Source organism: Ptychodera flava, chromosome 22, assembly GCF_041260155.1.
Source record: "Ptychodera flava strain L36383 chromosome 22, AS_Pfla_20210202, whole genome shotgun sequence".
In the NCBI taxonomy this organism is placed as follows: domain Eukaryota; kingdom Metazoa; phylum Hemichordata; class Enteropneusta; family Ptychoderidae; genus Ptychodera; species Ptychodera flava.
Genome location: NC_091949.1, coordinates 26,628,957 through 26,655,414, shown reverse-complemented (window position 1 = coordinate 26,655,414; position 26,458 = coordinate 26,628,957). Strand labels below are relative to the sequence as shown.

The following is a 26,458-nucleotide window of genomic DNA, read 5'->3' as shown; positions in this document are numbered from 1 at the left end:
TTCACTGCCAACGCTGGATTTATACTGTGGACTTTATGCATCTTCAAGCCTGCAAGGACTGTTCATTCATCCAACTGACTGTTACAACTCTGAGACTGGAGCTTTGCCGTCCCAGCTGAGATAAGTAGTCTGTACACTTTTAAAGTCTGTACTCTATCCCTGACTTAGCAATTAGTTTTATTTTCGTAATAAATTTTGTTTAAACGTTAACTGCTGAGTTCACCCTTTTGTTCGTATCCTCTGCACGTCAGCTAATATATAAATTTCATAGGTTATTACACTTGCTTTATGTAAAAATGTTATAGAATGACAGCAGTCAGAGAAATTAAGTATTTTGATTTCGGCTTATTAGTTATTTTTATACTTAATGACCTTTGGAATTTGTGGTATATATTGTTCATGATGTTGATCATAACAGTTTCACTGAAGTTGCAAACTTGTAGCAACAATTTAAATTTACAGACAACTGCAATATATAGTTACTTTAAGAAAGGAGCATTTTCAGTCAATATCTGGTTACAAGTTGCTGCGAACTTTGGCAAAAGAGTATATAAAAATCATTTGAATGCGGCATATTGTCGACAAAACTTTGTGTGATACCCAAGTTGTATTCTTCAAATTACAGTGGTTTGCTTAGACCCATTGGCATTACGTGACTAGACATATTGTATAAATTGAGATGTTGTCAACACTGTCAGGTGTAATTATCAGCTGAGCACTTATTCAAGTCAATCACAGAGAAATCACCTCTGCGAAAGTTGAAACATGGTCTTGCAGGAGGTCAGACGTAGTCAAAACATCTACATCTGAAAGGAAGTGATATGTATTGGACAGTGAGCGGGCTGCCTGGACGTTCGTGATGGTGATAGTATTGTTTTGACTGCGTCTGACCTACTGCTAGACAATGTTTCAACTTTTGTAGAGTTGATTCCTCTATGATCGACTCATATTACCGCTTAGCTGGTAATTGCACCTGACAGTGTTGACAACGCCTTGATTTAGACAATATATCTCGTTAGTCTAATGCCAATACATCAACGCAAACCACTGTAAACTGAAGGGTGGCTGATAAGTGGCTGGGCGAACGCGGTTAGATGATTGCACAGGCACAGAGTAGAAGTGATGTTCGATGCCGGGGATACCTATGAGAGAGAAAAACGGTGGATTGTCTAGATATTTTATTTCAAAATAAATAAACTGTTAAAGATGTAGTGCTTCTCTAGAATATCGTGAAGAAAATTTAGACGGCACTTCACCCCGACTTCTAGCATTTATACCATATGATTGTCCAAAATCTGGAAAATAGCATGATATTTATTTTACTGTCCCACCTTTGTCTATATGAAGGAATAGCACGAGGCGTATACATTTTGCTATTCATGTTTTAAAGCGTATAGCCTATTTTTATCTATTACAATTAATTTTTCCTACACATACAATTGAGCTTGTTTTCGTTTCCAAACCTTCTGTCTGACTGATGCACTGCTTACAACTAGTACCTCCGGTTTTACAGTAAACAAAAATAAAGAAGTGTATCTTTAACATGTTTACCTGACATCCGTCACTCCTCCATGTTTCCTGCTGATTACTTAGGTAACTGCACATTGGTCGCTTGACACTCACTAACAACGTAATATCGTCATCTGCAGAACGGAAATTCAAAGGGGCGAAATTATTAGACCTACATTACCTCGTACGAGCATCCGCATTCAAAATTAATGGGCACACATTCCAATGATATGGGCACACATTCGATGCAACCGTAAAAAAGAAAAAAAAGCAAAAGTTAGAATACTTACACTTTTGTGTCGTGAAGGTCACATAATACTCCCCAGATCTGAGAAAGTAGTGCTCTGGCATGAAGATCGTGGAATAATCACCGTGGAACGTGACGACAACAGAAAACTGGTAGCCACGACAACTATCAGTACAATTCGGCCGCTTATTGAATACATAAGCCGTGGTATTGCCAAACACAGCTTGAGAGTGCTCAAACCAGATAATGACTGCGTGGAATAACTGGTGTATCTGCACAAATATAAGGTCAAAGCATTTCTGAATGAAAATAATATAGAGTGTATTTCGAAGTGGGAAAATACGCCTGCAGACACTCGAATATACATTACACAACTAAGAATGAAATTCTGTAAAACTGCAGTGTTTAATATCCATTATGAACGATGATGTAAAGACAAGCTTTGTTTTCCTTGTTGTGTTACAAACGTCATATATATATATATATATATATATATATATATATATATATATATATATATATATATATATATATATATATATATATATTAGATATTACGCTATATAGTCTGCTTTGCAGCTTTTGGACCTTCACGTGTTTTAAACGCTAGAGACGGGCGCTATGTGCCCTACCAATTTTCTCACGATATTCCAAAGAAACACTTATCCTGTAACAGTGTGTTAATTCTTTGCTCACCTCGATAACGAAGCCAAAGTAAGTAACATTCTGAACTTCAAGGAAGATGCCTCGTACGAAGGTCTGCTCTGCTGGTGGGGGAGGGTCTGTATCAAGCATCACTATGATATTGTCCTCAGTGTTATTTACTGGCAGGTAAATACGGGAAAAATAAACCAATATTGTAACCAAGTGCACACTGTTTACTAAATGTTTATATTGTTCACATTTAGATAAGAAAAACAAATCATGTGTGTTAATGTACACACTCATAATTTCATCAATAATTTTACCACACTGGAGAAGAAACAATGGCTATAGTCGACGATATCAAAAGACATTTGGGGTAATTGACAGATATGAACACATATATGATCTTAGCTTCGTAAATAATTTGTTGGAATGTCGATTAGGGATATAGTTAAAGATGAAAAGTGGAAAGTGCAATTACTATACTTTTATTTTATTGCCATAGTTTTTGAAATATAATTTGGAGATTTTTGTTTCCGAAACAACAATGATAATAGAATAGTATCTGAGGTTCTTTAATTTGATTCTAATGTAGAACATTTGGAATCATCGCCGTAAGTCATTATTAACATTCTTTGTAACTTTAATTTTTTTTTCAATTACTTTAAACCAAGGTTTGAAAATGTACCCGAAGGCTCAAACCAGATAATGACTGCGTGGAATAACTGGTGTATCTGCACAAATATAAGGTCAAAGCATTTCTGAATGAAAGTAATATAGAGTGTATTTCGAAGTGGGAAAATACGCCTGCAGACACTCGAATATACATTACACAACTAAGAATGAAATTCTGTAAAACTGCAGTGTTTAATATCCATTATGAACGATGATGTAAAGACAAGCTTTGTTTTCCTTGTTGTGTTACAAACGTCATATATATATATATATATATATATATATATATATATATATATATATATATATATATATATATATATATATATATATTAGATATTACGCTATATAGTCTGCTTTGCAGCTTTTGGACCTTCACGTGTTTTAAACGCTAGACGGGCGCTATGTGCCCTACCAATTTTCTCACGATATTCCAAAGAAACACTTATCCTGTAACAGTGTGTTAATTCTTTGCTCACCTCGATAACGAAGCCAAAGTAAGTAACAATCTGAACTTCAAGGAAGATGCCTCGTACGAAGGTCTGCTCTGCTGGTGGGGGAGGGTCTGTATCAAGCATCACTATGATATTGTCCTCAGTGTTATTTACTGGCAGGTAAATACGGGAAAAATAAACCAATATTGTAACCAAGTGCACACTGTTTACTAAATGTTTATATTGTTCACATTTAGATAAGAAAAACAAATCATGTGTGTTAATGTACACACTCATAATTTCATCAATAATTTTACCACACTGGAGAAGAAACAATGGCTATAGTCGACGATATCAAAAGACATTTGGGGTAATTGACAGATATGAACACATATATGATCTTAGCTTCGTAAATAATTTGTTGGAATGTCGATTAGGGATATAGTTAAAGATGAAAAGTGGAAAGTGCAATTACTATACTTTTATTTTATTGCCATAGTTTTTGAAATATAATTTGGAGATTTTTGTTTCCGAAACAACAATGATAATAGAATAGTATCTGAGGTTCTTTAATTTGATTCTAATGTAGAACATTTGGAATCATCGCCGTAAGTCATTATTAACATTCTTTGTAACTTTAATTTTTTTTCAATTACTTTAAACCAAGGTTTGAAAATGTACCCGAAGGCCATAAAAAATATACGAGTTAATTACCTTCAAAATCATTGTCATTTCTGTCAGAGAAAGTCAAACTCAATACGTCATTCATCGGATTAAAGTTGCTGTCGATCCGTGCTTGAAATAAGTTTCTTTTCAATCGTGTACACTGTATTTAAATGAAATGAAATAAAATTAAATCTTCGAACTACAAATAAATAAATCAATGAAAACATTTTGCTTTTTTTTCACCACTGGTGAATCAAGTTTTTAGAGAAAGAAAATCAAACTCAAAGTAGTTTTTCTTGAGAAGAAATATAATTGTGACCTTGTAGAAATTGTTCGTAATTTTTCCCCTTTTTTCAGATAAACTGTTCAACTAATCATGATTAACCTTGACAATTTGAAAAAGATGATGTCAGACACACATTTATCCTCTTTTATAAAGTATTAATTTTACGTAAAATTACCGGAATTCCATACTGTTATCATGTATCAATTTCTAATAACACTTCCAAACTACTTAATTACGTTTTTCCTCGATCTTAAACTTTTTCATCTAGATAAACAGATCAACAAATTACATATCCAGCAATCATTGTTGATAAAAAGGACCAAAATTTACTTACAATCCTGTTGATATTTTCAGATGGCGAGACAGAAAAGAGCTTGTCTTCTGCAGGTATAGTACATTGCCATCCCCAAGTATTATGGAAGAGTTTGTAAGATTATAGACTGGGCTGCTTTCCAAATGCAATAGAATAAATTGTGTATCTAACACAATTGAGCCAGAACCAGGTTCTGTGTTGCGAAGGACAAACTTTGATAGTTTGTCGGCTGCATTGAGTAAGGGTTGAGTTAACAGATCCACGTTACTGTCGTTGTTTTCATCTGGTGAGATTGAATGCACTACTGCCGATATGCTTCCATCCATGACCTGTAAAATATCTGTGAGAGAAAGGCTAATGTGCTAATTTGTCTCGTTCTTATTGGGCATTGGATTCAGTGCTGTGTTTGAATTTTACTCACCTTTGGCTATTGATTGGCTTTCTTCGGATGATACGATAACACTGCGAAGCCCATCAATCGACTCAGACAATTCTTCCAAATACCCAATTACCTATCAAACAAAAGTGTCTCAATTTATAATTTACAAAATTTAAGACAAACCAGGCTAAATTAAGGTAGTATGCGTCTCGTGTTCTCTCAAACTTTTGTAATGTTTCCGCCTACCACTTGTGGGGACTCATTTTGAAGCTTGTGGAGCAAAGAAAGTGTTGTGAAAATCGGGAATTTCTTCTCTCCTTCTTTTCCCTCATGGCGACCATTTTGAATTCCAAATATCGGTAAATATGAGAAAATATGTTTCTCTTGAGCAAAAATTTTGACGGTAATCCTCGATTTACCTTTTTTATTTTGAAAGAGAAGTTTGCTTGAGGAAAGTTTGAGCTAATTGAAAGTTTAAGTCTTTCAATTTCGAGTCGTGAAATAGCTGAAGACAGCAAAAAGTTATCCTGTATAAAAGTGAATATCAAATGTAGGATATTTTCATGCCTCGCCGCTTGATTAATATTCCATTATTTCTATTGTTTTGGCAATTGCTTAGTCTCATTGGGTTTGTCTCGTCATTGAAAATCCGGTAAAGGGGAAAGGTAACTATGACAGCAGGTAAGACTATCATATTATCATTTACTTACTTTCGTCGTCGACACATTCGAACGCGTTGTATTTACATCCCTTACCGTTGGCTTGACTTGCGGTATGTTGATATCCAAGTTGTTTGCAGCGAGGTGAATATACGCACGTGAGAAAAAAACATGACATTTGCTCATTCAATGATTCAATGCTATTAAAGATGTGACAATAAACCACAGTCTTATATTGGCGCAGAGAGAGAGAGAGAGAGAGAGAGAGAGAGAGGCAGATTTTGATTTTTTAAATGAACGATTATTACTAAAATTAAACTCCTGCACAGAAAAGTACATATCAAATCATTTCAATTTTTGAGACGAAAGGCATAATCGAAATCAGACTAATGCGTAATAGCAAATAATGATCAATTACTAAATAAATTCAGCAAGGTTGGGCACTATGAAAGGCAGCAAAAACTGCAAAATGGCTATGACACTGAAGCTGAAGCGAGACGGAGATAACTGGTGAAAAGGCAATCAGATAGCTATATCACAGCAACATAAGGAAAGATACCAATTAAATCTTTAAAAAGCACAATTTTGTCATTTACAGAAGGCAAGATCGGAGGTGCATGAAAAAATATCAATTAAATAGGAGAAAGCAAAACAAACTTCCGAATCAAGAAAAGAGCGACAGAAATTTACAAAGAATTAGAACAAGAACACCTTACATCTTGCAGAAAAATGCCGCCTAACCTCCAATGAGAATGGACATGCCAACTATGAATCTTTTCAACCGACTACCCCTCTCATTCCGAGGAGTATCGTGCCAAGGACGAGTTAGGTGTCGGCAAAAAGGAGAGTGTGCTTAGAGGTGGAGGCACACAAAAGAAAAGTGTTCACAACAATTTTGAATCAATAGTAATTATTCCATCAATGTCTACAGAAGCAATGATGTCATGAACACATCGAATGTTGTTAAAGCACCTATGTTTGAATTGAGCGTGAAGTTATTGTATTCTTCTAAACTGCGAGAACAAACTCGCCTTTTCAAAAACAGAAACAAGTATTTTACCGGTTGAGGGATCATGATCATTGATTGCATTTCGTCTCGTCATATGAATAACAATTTTAGATGTAATAATAAGAAAATGTATAAAGTGCAGAAGTATTCTTGTCCATGTACGATCTATCAAAGTGTGGGCCTAAAATAAACCATCAGTATAAAATCTGGCATTCCTAACCAAGAAAACGGTGACAGAGTTTACGAAGGAGACTGAACAAAGGAGAAAGACGAGGGCATTCTAAAAATATGTGTTAAAGGTCATCTCTAGCACTACAGAAAACAGAATTACAGGATGAGCTATACCAAGAATGGAACATAAACGAGCCAGTTGCGTACGTACCATGGAGAAAACGCAATTTAAGATCTCCTTCTTTTGGGGGGAATTGGACTGAGATAACATGAAGTGAACAAAGATTTGATATTTTCAGGAATTGAAAGCAGATCTCTCCAAACTGTATCTTGACGTTTATTTTCCCATGATTTTAGACATAATTAAGAATTTATATATGCTACCCTTATCAAATTTATACAAAGGGCAATTCAAAATAATATGGTCTCCAGTGCCTTTACAAATAAATTCGAAAGAATACGAAGGACGACGACAAGAATGAACGTCATCAAAATCAATTTCCTCTTCAAAATAACTTTGAATTTTGTTTTTCCAATCACGGGGAATAGACTCAACCAACGTTTTGACCATATTTGATAAAATGCTATCTGAATGAATAGAAACAAAGTTTTTAAACCAGCGTAGGGAGCGCCAAGTTTTTTGGAAAGGGTCAAAACGATCAAAAACTTTTGTAATGCCAGCACTTATAAAGTGATTAACAAGAGTGCTATCAGGAGAATTTGAAAAAACTAACACAATCATTGTACAAAGGGCTTCATGGAAAATGTCTTTGATTGAAAAGGGTCTAGCTTTTCTCAGCAAAATATATGAATTTCAGACTCTCAAAAACTCAAGATAAAATTTAGGCAGAAATTCTGGAACGCACTGAAAATTGAATGTAAAAAATTGAGAGGTGTAATTGATATTATCAACACTTCTAAAATAAATATCAGCGAACAAAAATTAAGGATGATCGAGACCTTAATACAGATATCTTTGAAGATAATTTAACCTGAAAGCTTTCAAACGTGAAAAGAGATCGATAAGATTTTGCCCTCCTAACGTCAATGGAGCAAAAACTGATTGACTTTGCAACCTATGTTTTCCTTGCCAGAAGAAATTTGTGCTGAATTTCATCAATGATAAAAGCAAGAGGACAGGGGCAAATTCAACGATGAAAGAGTTTGGTTGCAGCAAGTTGATTAATAACGATAACACGGCCTTGGAATGACATAGCAGGAGCATATCTATTCCACCAAGATAACTTATTGTCGATCTTGGTAGCACACTCAGCCCAGTTGTTTGAAAAATACTCATTACTGCTACCGAAATAAGTACCAAGGACTTTGAGACCAATATTTCACAGAATTTCAAGGGGATGATCGGTACGCCCACGCCATGAAGCCGACCAAAAAACCTTGAGATTTACGATAGTTAACTTTTGCATTACTAGTATGTTCATAGACAGAAAACCAATATTTAAACCTCAAAAATCAGTATTACAAGTATTTTGTCTGATTTTGTGTAAAAGAGGTTCAATAACAATGGCATAAAGCTGACCAGATAAGGAGCAATCTTGCCTTATACTGCGTGAAAACTGAACTGGAGCAGGAAAGTAACTGTCAACACCGACAAGACTATCGGCTCGTGTATACAGAAGTTCAATAAAGTTGATGAAATTTTCACCAAACCCCAATGTATGCAGACTTTGGAAATGATAATGATGACTGAAACGATCAAAAGCCTTTTGATCCAAAGAAAGAATCGGAAGATTTATTTGATTATGAAAATGAATGCAACTCGCATTAAATGAATATCATAAAAAATCTGACTGCCTGGAACAGTATAACTTTAATCTACATGAATAATAACTTGCAAAGCTTGTTTCTAGCGAAGTGATAAAGCTTTAGTGAAAATTTTATAATCAGAGGAACGCAAACTGATAGGTCTCCAGCTCTTGAAAAGAGAGTCATCACCTTGTTTCGGAAGGAGTGTGATAACAGCTCTACGACGGGACGTTGGCCAGAATTATTAATAAAATTCACAAGGTATGCCATCAACACCAGGCGTTTTACCATTTGCAATGTTCTTGAGTGCATAGGTGTATGTACTAATAGATTCATCAAGTTGAGTAACTTTGTCAGCCGGAAATTAAGGTAGATCATGAAGCAGTACATTTTGTTCTTCAGTTGAACTGGCCAAGGAGAAAAAAGATTGTGAAAAAAACTGGCGAGTAAGCTGACGAATTTCACTCTGAGTTTCTATAATTATATGATCTTTACGTTAGAGATAAGTATCGGATTAACGACTTTCTTTGAACCTTTCCAGATATAAGAAAAACTGTGAATTAGTTTCAGATTCATTGAGTGTCGAAAACTAGAACGAAAACAATTAAAGTCTACCGCTATAACAAATTTTCATTGTCAAGATCAAAATCAAGGAGAAATTTAAACGACCTTGAAAGAAATTAGAACTATCATCTCCATTGACAGGAGCAAAACATTGAAAAAATGATAGGAAATACCATTCATTTTAACATGCAAATTCAGTAAATGACCATGAATGACACTTTTGACAGAAACAACATCAACATTTTTGTTTTGCGGTTAAAGTACTGCAACACCAGCAGAATAACTCGCTCCGTTAGAGAAGTAAATAAGCGCACGCCAAATGACTTGCCACTGTGGCTGATTAGCCACTGTAGAATGCGTTTCTTGTAGAAAATAAAAAATCAGTGCAATGGTTAGGCGTCAACGAAGACAAGGTGTTGTACTGTTTTAAAGAATCATGTCAATCATTCACATTCCAAGAAATGACTAAAATACTTGCCATCAGTAGACAAGCAAAAAACAAGAGAAATTTTACTTTCAATGTTTACTAATTGCCAAGTTTTAACACGGTCTAGCATATTTTTGTAACTTAGTCACAAGTTTATGAATACGATTTCTCTGTTGACAAGTAACAAGATCTGACTTGCGTAAGTCAATGAATGACTTTATGAGATCTTTTAAATCTGAACAATAATCTTGACATTTTTCTATCATATTTTTCGAATCTTTCATTTCTTCTAAAAATTCAAGTTAACTAGAAGGATTAATTTGCATCTTCTCTTGAAACTCTGAGAATTCAGATATTTTAGAAGAAATGGACTCATTATCACGATAAGGAACTTCGCAGAGAACATCAAACGAATTTGATGTTATCACTCCAAAATAGACTCACTTTGAGAAACTTTTCAGGAGAAAGGGGACTGGAAGGCAAAAAATAACATCTGAAAACGGAGTTTCAGCAAAATTTACGGATTGAGACTGAGCAATTGAAAGTGAAGAAGATGAAGGTGGATCAAAGGAAAACACGGGAGTTGAAAAGAACATATTTAAGAAGGAAAAGCAGGGATTCGTACACTGTCGTCATCAGCATGGACGACTGCAGCATAATTATCACCTTTATCCTTGCCTTTGACTTCACTGGATTCAAAGTTTTTACTGAGATGAGGTATTTTTTTTTCAGAATTTTCATCAACAGATGTGACTTCGTCTGCGGACTGTGATTTTGCCTTATTGTTCTCAACATCCTTATTTTCATTTTCACGAATTTTATCAACCTCTATAAAACCAGAATTCTCACGAACACGAGTATCGTCTTTCTAAAAAAGAAGGAGGAGGAGGAGGAGCTGAGGAGGAAGAGAAGGAAGAAGGGGGAGGAGAATTGGAAGGAAAAGCGACCTGCTGATTTTCCAGGGCTGTATCTTTTCCAACATAAATTTATATTTGGCCCGTCATGGGAAACGAAATAGTGTATTGCAAAATTTCCTCGAGTATAGTTGCCGTTACGTTATTATGGAAATAATTGGTAAGGAATGGTACCTAAATATTAACAAAGTGTTTTAGAATAAACACTAATCGATGCTAACTGTAATACAAAAGTAATTCCGTCTGTCCTTTATCATTGTCATAAAATCAAATCAAATGGCTCTCCCTAAATCATCGTATAGAAGATATTGCCTCATTAATAACCAAACGCTTTAGCACTATTTATTCTGTCAAAACACTGAAAACATTGGAAAGAATCCAAACACTGTGTTTATACATTGACAACGTTGTAACCATATTAGGTATCACTGCATTTTTATGTAGTCTTCAATGTTTTTGTTCTTTGTAATCTTGTCGAATCTCTCAACATCAACTACGTACTACAGTTTAATTGCAGATGTAGTCTACACATCAAGTCTATAAAGGCATGCACAATTAACAAAAGAAATTTTCATATTGCCATACAATGCGTTACCATCACTTGCTACAAAATGTTGCACTTGATGCTAATTGAAAACTTTCTCAATCACGAAGGTCACTTTTGTATATAAATTTTATCAGAACCGTACCTTTCACTCTCACAATAAAGGAACATGACGCATTATTGCCAGAAGGATCCGAAGCTTCATAAGACACAACCGTCGTTCCAACGGTAAAGTTACTTCCAGGATGGTTGCTTCCAGAAATACTCACATCCCCTGAATTATCAGTAGCATTTGGAAGTGGCCAATGCACAGCCACTGAAGGAGTTTCAACATTCGCAGTTTTGTTAACATCTGCTGGGCAGCTGATGGACGGGTTTTCAGTATCTGTGATAGAATACTTAAAGATGAGACAATTGGAAAATGAAAGAATCTTTACCTAGTAGAATTCGAAATACGCCAACACATAGTATAACAACGTTTACATGCAATACAACTCCACCATATTTGCTACTGTCGTATGATAGAAATGTATTCATGCGATGACAAAATATCGAACTTTTTTAGTTCATAACAACAGCGCCAATGCGGTACATTTTATTCAGATACGTCAAACTTGGCTTGTGCATGTTATTAGTTCGTCATACTCAAAATTCCTTCTTTTTTCAGTTGCGCTCAACATGGTACCATATATGACGATTCAAATTTCACCATTTTAACTGAGTTTTCACAATTTTTTCAGTATATTCCACTTTGTCACTTCAGCGAATATCAGTCGATGCTGTTTAGTAGTCCATAGTACCTCTAATACACGTGGAAGTCGTAATTGGGTTCTCTTTCATTGTCGCAACTTAACAGTTACAGTTACAGTTACAGTTCTCGAGGGCTAAAGAAAAAAAAGCCCACCTACATAACACGGGTAATATCATCAGCTTTATAAAAGGGTTCGTAAAAGACGTACCTCAACGTGCTACCGATAGTATGCTTCAGGTTTCTAATACAGTAGTATACATTAGTAATACAGTAGTTTACATTCACTAAATATTGCTATTTCTAGAGATGCATTGGTAAACTATATCGTCCAACTTCATTACATTTCTGAACCTGGAGACTATATCATTACAGCAACAAATCGACAGAAAACGTCAATAAGACCGAATATAAAGTATGCGTGTTTTTGGTAATTCGAGCGACTCTTGATAAATATGTTCACTCCAGTCATATTTTTCGCATTTTCAAAAGTTTTTGAGTAAATCGTCTTAATGTGACTATATTTTATGGGTGTCAGCCAACAAAAAGGTACATAAAAATTTCTCAGACCTCCCTACCCTAATTTTCGAAGTCATGTTACCGGAAACTCAATTTCATTAGACTAAACGTCTATGACCCTTTACGTCTATTTGCGATGCACTACAAAGTTGGTAGATTTTCGACAGATTTTTCAAAACGTCTTTTAGTATTTTATTATTCCATGTTGTTCACTGTGTCCCTGCTTAAGTCATCCTACAAGATCAATTGGAACAGTCGGAGCTGTACTTTCTACGGCTGTGTTCTGCTTCTGAATAACTTCCAAAAGTATCTGTCACCCTGACTCATTCTCACTCGAATCAGGCGTGTGTAGGATTGATATTGTACGTTACCATTACTGCGTATATTACCTTTGTGTCCATAAACCTCGACTTCACAAAGGGTCAGAGACGTATTGTATCCTTCAAGCTGCACACTCACAAAGCGTCCTGTCCATCCACCGCAATCAACAGTTACAGGATTCGGGTAAACTTGATTCAATGTGAGTGCAGCACCACACATCCTGTTGTGTGTGATAGTCATTTCTTTGCCAACACGCACGACAGCACCCTTTAAACGTTCACCTGAAATGTAAATTATGGCATGTTAAATGTACGCAATGACTGGTTGTAATGTGTTAGTTGATACACTATTGCATGAGTTACAAAGACTGACAGGGTATTAGAACCTACACTTTTCCTGTATTTAAGGCTGAGGCTTTTAAAGACCTAACCGATCAAAGGCATATACAATCATAACATAGAAATATTCGGCAATTTATTGTTAATTTTTGTAACTTATTATACATCCATGATAGATAACATAAAACAATTGCGTGCCTTACAAAGCCGCGCGGAACGTCCATTTTGTTACATTTACCGTTTCCGTCCCCATCCCCATTTGCAGTGCATTCTGCGGCTGCCTCCACGTTAACTGTTAAACGGTTTCAAGGGGCATATTGGCGATATGAGGTATGTCTTGCCATTTGTACGTGTAGCTTACAGACAGTCAAGAAGCGCTTCTAAGGTAGCGTCCCATACTTGCGCCATAAATCGTTCGAACAAATGTCGACATTTCACACAAACGGTCAAAACTCAATCCGTGTGACGCTCATGTCACGAAGTTAAAATGTATATTAAGGCCAAAGTAAGTAAATTCTTTCATTTGCATCCACTCAAAATCCTAAAAGGTACGCGGGTAAGCGGTTAAAAACACACACAGAAAATTTAACGCAAAATCAGTTTGCCTTTATTGGACAATTTTTCTCAAATAACATGAATACTCATGTCATAGTGTGACACATTGTATGATCACTGTATGCATTTGCATGACAAATGGATCAAAATAAAGTAATTCTTCGACGTCTGCTTTTCTCTTATTAGTTTTAGATTTCTTTCTTGTGCATTCGAAGTGTCCACATGTCAATACCATTGCACAGCACCTTGACAACCTCATGGAAAGTTTGAGGAATTGGTACACCATAACAGTATATAGTAGCAGTCTTTTGTCCTCAAGTTCTTGCACGTTTATTTCAAGTTTCTTGGGTAATGTTTATGCTCTGATAGAATGTCATAGTCTTGCTGAAAGGTGTCTTTGTTTTGAAAGAAACATCAAACAGATTGGGTAACTTGAAGTCTCTGCATTCAATCTTAGAAAGATGGGGCATCTGAGAGAACAAGACATTGGTGACAAAGTCTTCCCTGTAGCTTCATCAGGACCATTCGTAAAACCAGCACTTTTCCTTTCCATCAAATAAAATAAATCATTTCGCAATTACCAAGTCTCCACGCACAGATTCATCAGATCCAAATTTAGGTGAACGCTTCACATCTATTTTCATTGCACTTTCAAAGTACCACACCTCAGATTGATTGAAAAGATGAAGTATCATGACATAAATGGAAATATTCTACGGTGGATCAAAGCTTGGTTGACAAATAGACAACAGCAAGTAGTCATAAATGGAGCATCATATGAATGGAGAATACGTCACAAGTGATGTCCCTCAGGGTTCAGTTCTTGGACCAGTACTCTTTCTAATCTACATCAATCACACTGGCGGCGAAATTAGTTCTGAACTCAAAAAATGACTTATGATACCAAACATATCACCTCTTCAGAAATTGTAGAGATCATGAAATTCTACAAGCTGATATGAACATGCTACAAAAATGAACAACCCCTTCCATGAATACTCTGTGAACAATATTTCAATGGGACTTACAACTGAAGAAAAGGATTTGGGCGTCCTACTTCCTTCTACCTTAAAACCGTCAAGTCAGTGTGTTACGTTTGTAAAAAAGGCAAACAGAATGCTTGGTCTCATCAAACGATCATTGTCGATCAAATCAAAAAATGTCATTCTTCACAACAAGCAACTTGTGAAAACACAGCTCGAATATGCGGTACAAGCTTGGTCACCATGGGTATAAAAGGACATGATATCTGAACTCCTACACTACGATTATCAAAATAGACTTAAATAGCTTGGTTTAATAACGCTTGAACAAAGAAGAATTCGCGGCGACATGATCCAACTCTAAGCAATTATCAAAGGCCATGACCACAGTAACCTTGCACTTTAGTTAGCAGCCGACTCAAGAACTCGCGAACACTGTGCCAAACTTCATAAACTAACCGTTTGACTTAACAAAAGGAAGTATTTTTTCCAGCAAGAGTTGTGGACACTTGGAATGAATTACCAGCCCATGTCATTAATGCAGAAAGCGTGACCTCCTTCAAAACTGGCGACGACCGCCTACTAAAAGTTTGAACTTTGACAGAGGGATTCTATTATCCTTGATATATTTTCCCTTACCCAAACTGAACATAAAAGCACGTAAAAGGCATTTCGTTTACAGGACTGATCACTGGTTTGTTTTTGTCTCAAGTTAAAATGGACAGATGAACCAAATATTTCGTAAACCTGAAAGACCGATAAACTAGGATAGGCTTCAACACTCTTATTTTTCTGTCTGCCATCATACTCTATGAGTCGTGGCACCCAAGTCCAAATGGCCAACTGAATCTCTCTCTGTTCAAGTCCCAATTGCTGGCACTGGTCATGCCTTCAAGTTGCCATGCAAAGGTTTCCTGTTTTGTAACTTCGATTATTTCCCTGCTTTCATCCATTTTTATCGTGAAGGCAACGACACTACAGGCAAAGCCACAAAAGACAGCGAGAACATGAGGCGGCGAGTATCGACAGGGGTAAAGGTATATAGAGTACCATTTTACGTCACCGCATGGTCTATTAGTGAAATTCGACTGCCACGACTTGTTTTTGCAACAAAATAGCGCCACCAACGCGAAAGTTTGAAAGGAAAGTTTGTGGAGTTTTTCCCCAAAAATCTCCAAAAACCTAGTCGCGCGCGGACGCAAAACAAATGATTTATTTAATTTGGCCTAAGAAGGTTTAATATAGGGAAAAGACCGCAAAATACCGTCGAGCGATACAATCCATGACAAGTTGCGTCCGTCCCTTCTGATGCTGTGATACTTGATATACCATATTCTAAGACACATGTTTTGACATTTTCGATTTGTAATGTCGATTATTTTAATCGTAATAATGTACAAGCCTTTAATCTTTTATCTTGAATAAAACAGAAAGGAGATGCAAGATATTCCACTTTTTCATGTATTTCAAGACAATGAAAACAACTTTAAATTCAATATGTCAAACTGTCGTTTTGGAGTGACCAATCCTGGTGATTAGAAATCTGAAAGCTATTGTTGAAAATTCGCTACATCATGAACACTGCGTTTATTGCTTCTGCACTTTACAAAAATATGTTATATTCAATAAGATCAACTCATAGTAGACTATCACTGAATCACATATGGGTATATCCCGATTGGTTTGACCAGACACGCCCGCTTGTGCGTTCGTTTGATCGGAGCTGACACCAGATTACAGGACCATGCTCCTAAGAAAGATTGGTACATTTTTCCTGCTTAGTGACGTTTTTATAACGTTGATCATTGGGTTGTTCATCTTGCTCGGGGCAACACAGTCATAGTTCCTTCTCTAAACTTCCGTTGCAGCATCCCAACTTCTTCATAAAGTTCTTCGCGCGTTGTGATGATAAATACCAAGCCTGTTATAGAATCAGCGCACTCTCCTTTCGGATACGCCAGTAACGCCAGGATTTTTACTAAAATCCTGACCTCATTATAGGTGTGTATAAATTTAATGTGTAATCTGAAACAAGATTTACATATCCATGACGACCTGCTAATACTGCCATAATACGATTTTGCATTAATCAGGGGTGGCTGCTTTCAGCCAATCAGAACATGGAATGATTGAGAGTCTGTATCAAGCTACTAATGTAGCCGATAAATGAGAACATTACACCCACTTTAACACTCTGCTTCGTAGTTTAAATCATAAGTTGTATGATACAAAGCGAGTTCTAGTAATCATTAGATGATATCAAAATTGTACCATAAATTCAAGTAATTTCTTCATCCAGCTCACAATGTAGGACCGGTCATTAAAAATTATAACTTTGATTTAAGAAATACAAAAAGAGGTACTTACACTATCTCACGTAGAATATTTTTCACATTTTTTTCACATTTTTTTAGTTGATAGTCGCATAAAGGCACTTCTTGAATCCGGAAAAAGTTACAGATATATCAGCAGCTATATCAAAAGTCTTAATTCCGACGCAAGAGGCTTGTAAAGAGTGCAGCGTTAGAAGATCATGCGCTAAGCACGGCATTTGTCGTGAATTTGACCTTTACATGTCGCCAATGCAGTATAAGAACTTGGTACAGCTTATGGAGTAAAACAATGTCTCGGTACTTAGATTAAAAAGGAGAGAAGTCAAGGTCAACACCAGAAATGAAAGATAGACAAATACAAACTTCCTGATTCGCACCAAATTACGATATTCGATTTATTCCAGGCATACGGCAGGCGATGGTCTGAGCATCTTCTGACTTGTTTCTTGCGAACAATGCATTATGTGCTGGATTTCGAGAGAATGCTCATTTAGATTTCTAATATCATCATTAAATATAAGCCGGCCGCGTAATGCATGGAGTTTCATGTAATATCCATAATCGGATAGGCCAACGGTAAACGAAAATCACGTGAAGGAATTTGACGATATTTCATTACAGCTTCTGTAATTTCGGCATGAAAATTCGGTTGGCCTTAAATTGCTACGGATTTTAAATTCTAGGAAAAGTTGGATATCGTGCATTTCCCTTCTGATTTTTTCCACTTAAACGATTGAGGGCTTCTGCATTATTACGATTGGAATTATAGAAATTACAAATCAAAAATGTCAGAACAGATGTACTGGAATACCGTATATCAAGTATCATAGCATCGGAAGGGCTGGACGCCAATTGTCATTGATTAATAATACGCTGCCCCAATGTCCTCGCGCATCCTTTGTTGTATAATCCAAATAACCTGATAGTACGCTGCTTAATTTGTCCATGCTGCGACTTTATTATGGGCAACTGATGTGTGATAATGAAAAGAAACCTAGATTCACCATATCGCGCTGAGTCTCGCTAATAGGGATCTATCCTAGGCCCTCTTCTCTTTTTAATATATATCAACGATATCAGCAAATCATCTCAGATATTTCAATTCAGGTTATTTGCTGATGACACCAATTTATTTTATTCAGATAACATACATAGAATTGATCTGGATATTTTAAATACAGAGTTAACAAAAGTACATACCTGGGGCAAGTCCAACAAGCTTACTGTTAATGTTGACAAAACAAACTACATTATCTTTAAAACTGCTCGCAGAAATTTTGACCCTCAGGGTGCTTTATTTGTTGGTGATTTAGCAATTCAAAATGTTTTTTCTGCTATCTATCTTGGGGTTACTCTGGATTCTTCTTTAACATGGAAATATCACATTGAAACAATTATCAAGAAGGTTAGTCAAAAAGTAGGTCTTATATCATATTTACGTCATTATCTTCCAAAATCAATTTTATTGTTATTGTACAATTGTTTTATTCTCCCTCATATAATGTATTGTATTGAAATATGGGGAAATGCGTATAAAACCTATCTAGACAGGATTTTTAGATTACAAAAGAGAGTGGTCAGACTGATAACTTTTTCTATTAACATTACACACAGTGCTCCATTGTTTCAGCAACTTGGCATTCTCAATGTTTATAAACTTCGTAAGTTTCAGACCTGTGTATTTGCTTTTGACTTAAAAACTGGTCATTATGGGCATTCAGTAGATCGTTATGCTTCATCAATTTCACATACATATGAAACACGTTTAGCTACTGGCGACAGTTTTGTTATTCCAAAGGTAAATTTAAAATTAACTCAATATAAGTATAGTTATACCACTCTTCGCCTCGTGCCCATTGTTCTAACCATGCTCTCTAATTTCCATAACCGAATATTTTATAATTACCACCTGGCTTTCTTTTGTTTAAAAAGTGTCCGATTTACAAGTTCTTTTGTTTAAAACGTGTCCGATTTACTAGTAAATCGGACAGTTCTTTTGTTAAAAACTGTCCGGTTTACTGGTAAATCGGACACTTTTAAACAAAAGAACTTGTAAAATGGACACTTTTTAAACAAAAGGAAGTCACGTGGCGACGAGTAAAAAAAACAACAAATGCGAGACATTATACCAGAAGAAATTTATTTCACCATTAAGTACAGAGGAAAGACACTTTAAAAGAATCACCGGACTGAATTAATTTTGCACGACTGTACATCTCAAAATGAATTACAGGTCTCCGTGAAATAACGGTATTGATTGCAAATATCACTTCTGTGTTCAGGTTATTGTTATCACGATCATTCGAAGCTGAAATGTAAGACTTCAAAGTCAGTTATCAACACTGAATGTAGAGGTTTCAGTCGCCTTAGGTAAAGTTAAATCTAGCTACAGGCAAACACACACGCAGTACCACAGTCATTGTGGATCTAGACATAGTTTTTTTGTACTTGCAGTTTCTGTTGCGCCTTCCTCTGACGTGTAGCATGTTCTTCCGATTGTGGCCGTTAGCACTGGCATGACAGGGGGACATTTCTTTTCCATCTTTGGCTTTGGTAGTTGAAGTGCATCGGATACAAATTCCATTTGTACTTCATCCGCCATATTGATATACTTAGAGCAACTCTGCAATTGCGTGTATGGTGCTCAAAGTTTTCGACCCAAATGAGCAAAACGTGACTCTAACGTCAATCTAAAAACACCTTTTCACTTCATTCAACCAACCAATCAATCAAACATAATTCATACATTCAAATCAAACCAGGTGCTCAACACGTCATCGCACTACAATAGCAACACATGTCAACTTTGTTTTATCCAATCATGCGTTATTTTTTTATACTTTCGTTCAACAAGGTGTCAAAACGTGTCAATGTTTTCCTACCAAAGTTTCAACTTGCACTGCACTAAAATTACAAATAAAAACATTCGGCGTGCAAACAAGGCTCTAAAACTCGGCAAATTCGTGGTATAACACGGTCAGCGAACTCGTAGTCGGCGGTTTACGGAATTTAACGGTATAGTTTGCCATAAAACTCCTCGGCCCTGCGGGCCTCGGAGTTTTACTGGCAAACTGTACCGTTAAATTCCGTAAACCGCCTCCTACTCGTCCGCTTACCTATAGGTAATTGTACGGGTTCGAGTAGGTTTACAATTCTAAACCTCACGGCTTTAGGCATGTTGTAAACCGCACGAGGCCGAAGGCCGAGTGCAGTTTACAACTTGCCAGCTAAAGCCGTGAGGTTTAGAATTGTAAACACACGAGAACCTGTATAATTACCTACTTATACCACGAAAAAAGATGAAATTCGAAAAATATCATGACCTAGTTGTGCGATGCTATCAGAATGATCAATTTGCATTGCGCCTTAAAACACCTGGTGCATAAGGATTGCAATTCTGACACAATAGATAGTTTAATACAGCTTTCTCATTGGCTAACAAACTGACGGCACTGACCCAGGTGCATATCGATTTGCCACGTGGTATGATGCATGTGCATGTTAATGTGCATCGGCCACGCCACCAGTATGGACGCATACTTGTATATCTGCGACACAATTTAATCAAGCGAAGCGGAACGGTTTTGCTCGCTGTTTGATAACACTATGCCACTGGATGACAGAGAGGATTTTACCTAACGGCAAACATGAAAGTGAAAGATTTCCTGCTGCCGTGAACAGTGCACAATTGACTGAAAAATAAGTATCTCGCGTACTTCAAAATACACGCAAGTCTACCGGATCAGGCGTGTCAGTGTCGGATGCATGGGGACGTACCTGAAGCGAGAAACTTAAAGCAACTCCAGTTAAAAGCAGCGAAATATTCATTTGTGGATGTGTGGAATATCTGGATATCATACCGGCATTTCGGGCAGGTTAGTTTCAATTATTTTCTTACATTTTCCCGGCGTGAATGTTATCGTTATTGTTTTTTCCATCGGGGTTTCGAAAGGCCAGTTTAATGTGACATGATAATATGAAACGTTCGATGCAATTGGTCTATCCCGCCCGCTGAGTGTTGTCCTTTGAACGGAGTTTCAAGTGTGGGATTCCATTACTTTCCGCTCGAATGTCATTCCTTTTCGACGGCAATATTTTTCAATTATTGATTATTTTCATTAAATTCAGGCTGCTGCAGAAACTTCTTTGTATGAATAAGGGCTTCAATGAACAACTATTTAAAGAATGCACGGGTCATCGTCCTGATGAAGAATTTCGCACGTACACTGCGTATCAGCAATTTCCTGCAGAAAACCGTGTCTAACGCTTTACAATCTCCACAACCTGTGACAAAAGTTGATGTAAAAGTTGAAGAGTACCATTCTCCGTGCTGCTTGTCAGATACCACTACGTTTAATAACCTCGTACACAAGTTCATCAGGCCATGTTTTTATTCAAAATCAACGCGGTGATAAGTTGTCATTGAAATGTAATTTCGCTAGTTCGTGATGTTTAATTTTCGTTTGTATGTAGATAAGTAAACCTTTACGCGTACATTGATATGGAAAGTAGTAAACATTACGTCTGTATTCATATGATAATGAAGTTTATTCATTAAACTGTAAGGTTTACTAATTTCCATATCAATAAACCGTAATGGTTTACTTATTTGCATAAGAACAATTGGTGTTGCATTAATAAATGTACGGTGAGAACAATGTGTCACATGACCATGAGTGGTATAATATATATTATTCTATTGCTAAGCATTGGAACGAAATTCCAATGACCATAAAATCAAAAAATTTATTTAAAACCTCACTTAAAATTTTTCTTTTGAACTCAGAACAGTGAATCTCTGTATTTTTTGGTTTTTAATGTGTTGTCACCTCGCTGTTGAAATGTAATATGTACTTCTTGAAAAGGATGGCAAACTATATTACTTTGATATCATAATTTGTATGAATTCTGGGCCAGGGACTTGATTAGTTCCACTAGAACTACTTTCCTGGTCCCCACCAGTAATATTGACACATTTTTTTACTGGTGAAAGAAAGTCATTAACATATTGGATTTTCATATAAAAATTAAAATATACTACGAATATTTACTAATAATTACTTTTATATCACTTTACTGAATTGTTGCCTGCATACAATACTGCAGCGATACTGCCATACAAAATCATATATAGGATAAACAAGTCATCGTTGATGATACAGTTCGTACTTGTTAATGGGTGCGTTGATTACAAGTCCTTGGAGAGGATAGAGTCCAGTTTATAAATGTGGTCTGTGATTAAGAATGAATTCCATTGTGTTGAAAACGTAAAACCAATGTGGGCTGCCACCCTAATTACACAAAGGTCATTAAATAAGTCAATTGGTACTTAATAGACAGGATGTTGCCAGACAGGCTGGCATTCTATGATAACACTGATAGATTATCACCTGTACCACATTTCATAATCGATACTGCTAAGTGTCAATGAATTGTATTACAGCACTGTGAGATCAACATATGTACCAAGTTTCATCAAATTTGATGAAGTATTTCTGTACATATCACTCTAATTAGGAGGGTTCATAAAATATGTAAATTAACATTAATTAACATGAAATGCTAAGTTTAATCATTCAAATGTTATAGCAATGTGAGCTCAACATCTGTACCAAGTTTCATGAAATTTGATGAACTATTTCTTGACAAATCAGCCTAATTTACGAAAATTAATTTAACATGCAAATAAGTAGTTGATTGACATTATACCACTACATATCTATGCACGTCATTATGCTACGGAATGATCAACATCTGTGCCAAGTTTCATCAAATAATCTGCAGCATTTCTAGACATGTCACACTAATTATGAAAGTTCATCAAATATGCAAATTAGCAATTAATTGATATGATACTGCTTAATATCTTCATACAGTATTACAGTACTAAGAGATCAACATCTCTACCACGTTTTATCAAATTTATTGCAGTAATTCTGGTGATAGCCCACTAATTAAGAAAGTTCATTAGATATGTAAATTAGCAATTAATTTGCATGACACTGCTATGCGACTTTGTAGGCTATTATGGGACTGTGTAATATAAAAATTAGCAAATAATAGATGCAATACTGACAAATCTCATGTTTACTATCATAGCTCTGTGTGAAGAACATCTTTACAAAGTTTCATCAAATTCAGTGCACTCACAGTAGAAACATAGCTCTTTTTTCCAAAAAATTCATTGTAAATGACATAGTCCCCGCTTTTTAAATAAAATGGCCGTCACACGGTCATTTGAATTGGAGCACTGAACAAATCGACGTGCATATGCATATGTATGGCATTGGGAGTAATCCTCATACCACGTTTGAATGAATTCGCTCCAGGCATCTCTGAGATATCTGCGGGAATGGACGGACGGATGCACGCACGTACGCACACACGGGCGCAAGGACAGGCCCAAACCTATAAGTCCCCCGGAACAATGTCTCAAGGAACTAACAACTACGTATATATCTTCACAATTTCATTTCAACTTAACCGTTTCTATAATGTTTCATCATGGTACAATAGAGAAGAAGTCCAAGTGGGCACATGAAAAAGCAAGAAGCAATATTAGATATCAAATGTCCCCAGCACAAAAACATTAGCAAGTTCACTGAAGTACCATGAGTAAGTCCGCTATTTCGAATTATATTACCATGCCCTGTCCATCGCGTTTTGATTGATCGAGCTGAACCACGTGAGTGCCCACAAATACACAGTAATGGCTTGTTTTCATGCCCGTGAATATGGAAAATGTCGTAAACATAGTAACTTTACAGCTAAAACGAAATTTGTGATTTGTACAAAATTCATAATCAACCACAAAATAAAATGGAGCATTTGTGGGCCAAGTTTAGATGCTTTTTAAAAAAAATTCCGGATTTACAAAATTTTGGCAGCACGCGCACCACTCACTGTCAGGTTCTGAGGCCCCGTTGTCGTTCGCACGAGAAAGTTTCGTAAATTTTGACGGTTTTTCGGTGTTCGTTGAAAATATTATGGAAATAACAGACTCCGCGCTGACCATTAACGTTTATTTATGGGCGCGGGCGAGAGGAAAGCCAAATTTACGGGCTCGGCAAACCTCGCCCGTTCATTTTTGGCTTTCCTGTCGCCCTTGCCCATAAACGTTAATGGTCAGCGCGTCGTCCGTTATTTCTATATTAGACTTTCGGACGACCTACCGCAACAGTCCTCTCTGTTGGTGATGTCGATTCGAGTTATCAGGTACATTTGATCCAGGTCTACTTTCCACCAAGCATTGTACTGATGATCAGTGTGACTACACGACCCTGCATGATAATCGTTATTATTTTTCATGCCATCAACAGCCTTAGATGCTTCTCCAATTTCATAAGTACTGCTTTGAGAGGCCTCTTTGTTCAAGGCGAGATTCTCATTCTCTGGCAAAAGAATAACACAAATTGACAAAGTCAGTGAAAAGTATAAAAAGAAGGAAAGGTGCATTTTGCAAAGAAATTAAGGCTACTGGTTTTCATTCCCATTCATTTTTCTTCGGTACAAAACTTTAATTATAATTTTTAAGGGAAAGATACGATTGGCCAAATATAAACAAAAAATATCAAATACATCGTCAGCCTCGTTGTGGCAATTTTTAATCTGCTAAATCTTCCTTCTAATGATTCATTGCGACCAATTCTTTGCTATCTTTATTCACATCTCATAGTAAAATCTACCCAGCTGCATTATCACAATTTAAGAAGTTGCCTCAGGAACAAGGCTCTACAAACTACTGATAATAGGTAGTAACGAACATATGCAACAGAACTGCAAAATGTATGTTTATTTTTTCTGTGCATGCATCCCTAATAAATATGCTGCTATGTGATGATTTGGGGGACTTGGAAAAAATTGATTATATAGCCAGGGGACTTGAAAATTTTTCAGGGTATTGAGGGGGATCTGAAAACAAATTGCTATCGCAACTTACAACAGATTTAAAATTGAAAATACTTTAAAGTTAATAGCTTCCATCTAATTCTGGGTGTCATAATGACAAATTTGGAAACAAGAAATCATTACATTTAGTCACAGTCGTAGTCCATCATTTCATTTCACACTTTCCAGATCAAATTTTAATTTTTGTCTTATTTTACGATGAGAATGTGAAATTTGATTCATTGTATGAACTTGAATTCATTTATATATTGATTGTAAGTGATTTTCATGAAAAACAGCGACTTTTCATGGTACATCTTTAAAAAGTCAAGCATAGTGACCAATCTGTAATTTTCTCTTTAATATTTGATTATTTTCATATATGCTGGAATTCAAAAAATCACTTATTACTGTCGTCTTTTTGCCTGCCATGTGTTGCTCTTTGGCCTGATCTTGTGTACAATCATGTTTAACTGTCATGAGCGTCATATGACCAAGTCTTCTTCAACTTCACCAGAGTCAGAGCTTTCTCTGTCACTGCCAGTATCCAGTGACAGTGACACTGCCCGTAGGCAGTAGAAGGACAGTAGCTAAATTAACTTTGATAATTTTGACAATATTTTTGTTTAGTTTATACAACTAGGTTCTTGTTTTACTCCCTACAGTATGTTGAACTGTCCAATATCCAGCTTGTCAACACAGTCCGTTATGTGTATTGTGCATTTGTATCATTGACAAATGACTTTCAGTCTGGAATCTAATTCAAGTATCATTCATATTTATATATATACAGTTTTGTCAACAATCTGAATATCGTGTATTCGGCATGGTGCTTGGAAACAGCAAGAAACTGTATTAGATACATTTCATAAAAATATTGAAACAAATTATCAGCAATTATAGCTGCTACCGTGTTACTAGACCTACTTATTTATTATTTTTACGAAAATGTACTGACATTCATACATAGATGTTTTCGATATAAAAGTCATGAAATGCCTCAAAAAGGTTCTACATTTTGTTTAATTATTACTAACATCAGAACAATTGCATGAAATTTAAATGTTTTTCAATTTTCATTGAATTACCTACCAAACATTGGAATCGGAAAATGTGAAAAGTAGAAGGGAACCAAAAAGATTTTCAGGTCCCCAGTATGGCAGAGCAAACTTTCAAGTCCTACTCCTTCTATTACTACCGAAAAATTTAAATCCTCCTGAATTCCTCTAGTTCCACCTCACCAGTATTTGTCAAAGTAGCCTTAAAATCAAATAATCAACAGACCATGCAAACAAGCAAAAACCCTCCCTAAGAGCTTCTAAAGAAGCCCCTAAAACCGATACATCAGAAAACTAGTGGAGAAATGTGAGAGCCCTAATATTTGTCCTCGAGGCGCATAAGGATTACATATAGCTCTAAAAAGGCTAAAAAGCAAATGATTGTGTATACCAGGAACTATCTATTGGAAACGCAATATGATTAGATTGCTTTTCACATGTTTAATTGCCGTGACAATAATATTTTAAATGCTGTTATATCTTTATGAAAAATTCTCCAGTAAAGAA

General features: G+C 36.1%; 1 protein-coding gene across 2 annotated transcripts in view; it reads right to left on the bottom strand.

The window, feature by feature from the left end:
- Positions 1-1,005: 1,005 nt before the first annotated feature.
- The window catches only part of LOC139123065 (pentraxin fusion protein-like), a 32,530-nt gene continuing 7,077 nt past the window's right edge, over positions 1,006-26,458 (bottom strand). Inside the window, exons 2-12 of one of the 2 annotated variants that reach the window (XM_070689035.1) lie at positions 24,179-24,397; positions 12,866-13,078; positions 5,865-11,594; positions 5,197-5,287; positions 4,797-5,115; positions 4,225-4,336; positions 3,556-3,683; positions 2,453-2,580; positions 1,800-2,028; positions 1,552-1,643; positions 1,006-1,142 (exon numbers count right to left, since the gene is read on the bottom strand). In XM_070689035.1, the coding sequence (XP_070545136.1) occupies positions 1,035-1,142; positions 1,552-1,643; positions 1,800-2,028; positions 2,453-2,551 (528 nt within the window). In that variant the 5' untranslated portion in view covers positions 2,552-2,580; positions 3,556-3,683; positions 4,225-4,336; ... (3 more) ...; positions 12,866-13,078; positions 24,179-24,397 and the 3' untranslated portion in view covers positions 1,006-1,034. Of the gene's footprint in view, positions 1,143-1,551; positions 1,644-1,799; positions 2,029-2,452; positions 2,581-3,555; positions 3,684-4,224; positions 4,337-4,796; positions 5,116-5,196; positions 5,288-5,864; positions 11,595-12,865; positions 13,079-24,178; positions 24,398-26,458 lie in introns of those variants that run through there. The other variant, XM_070689034.1, reaches the window with a different exon arrangement.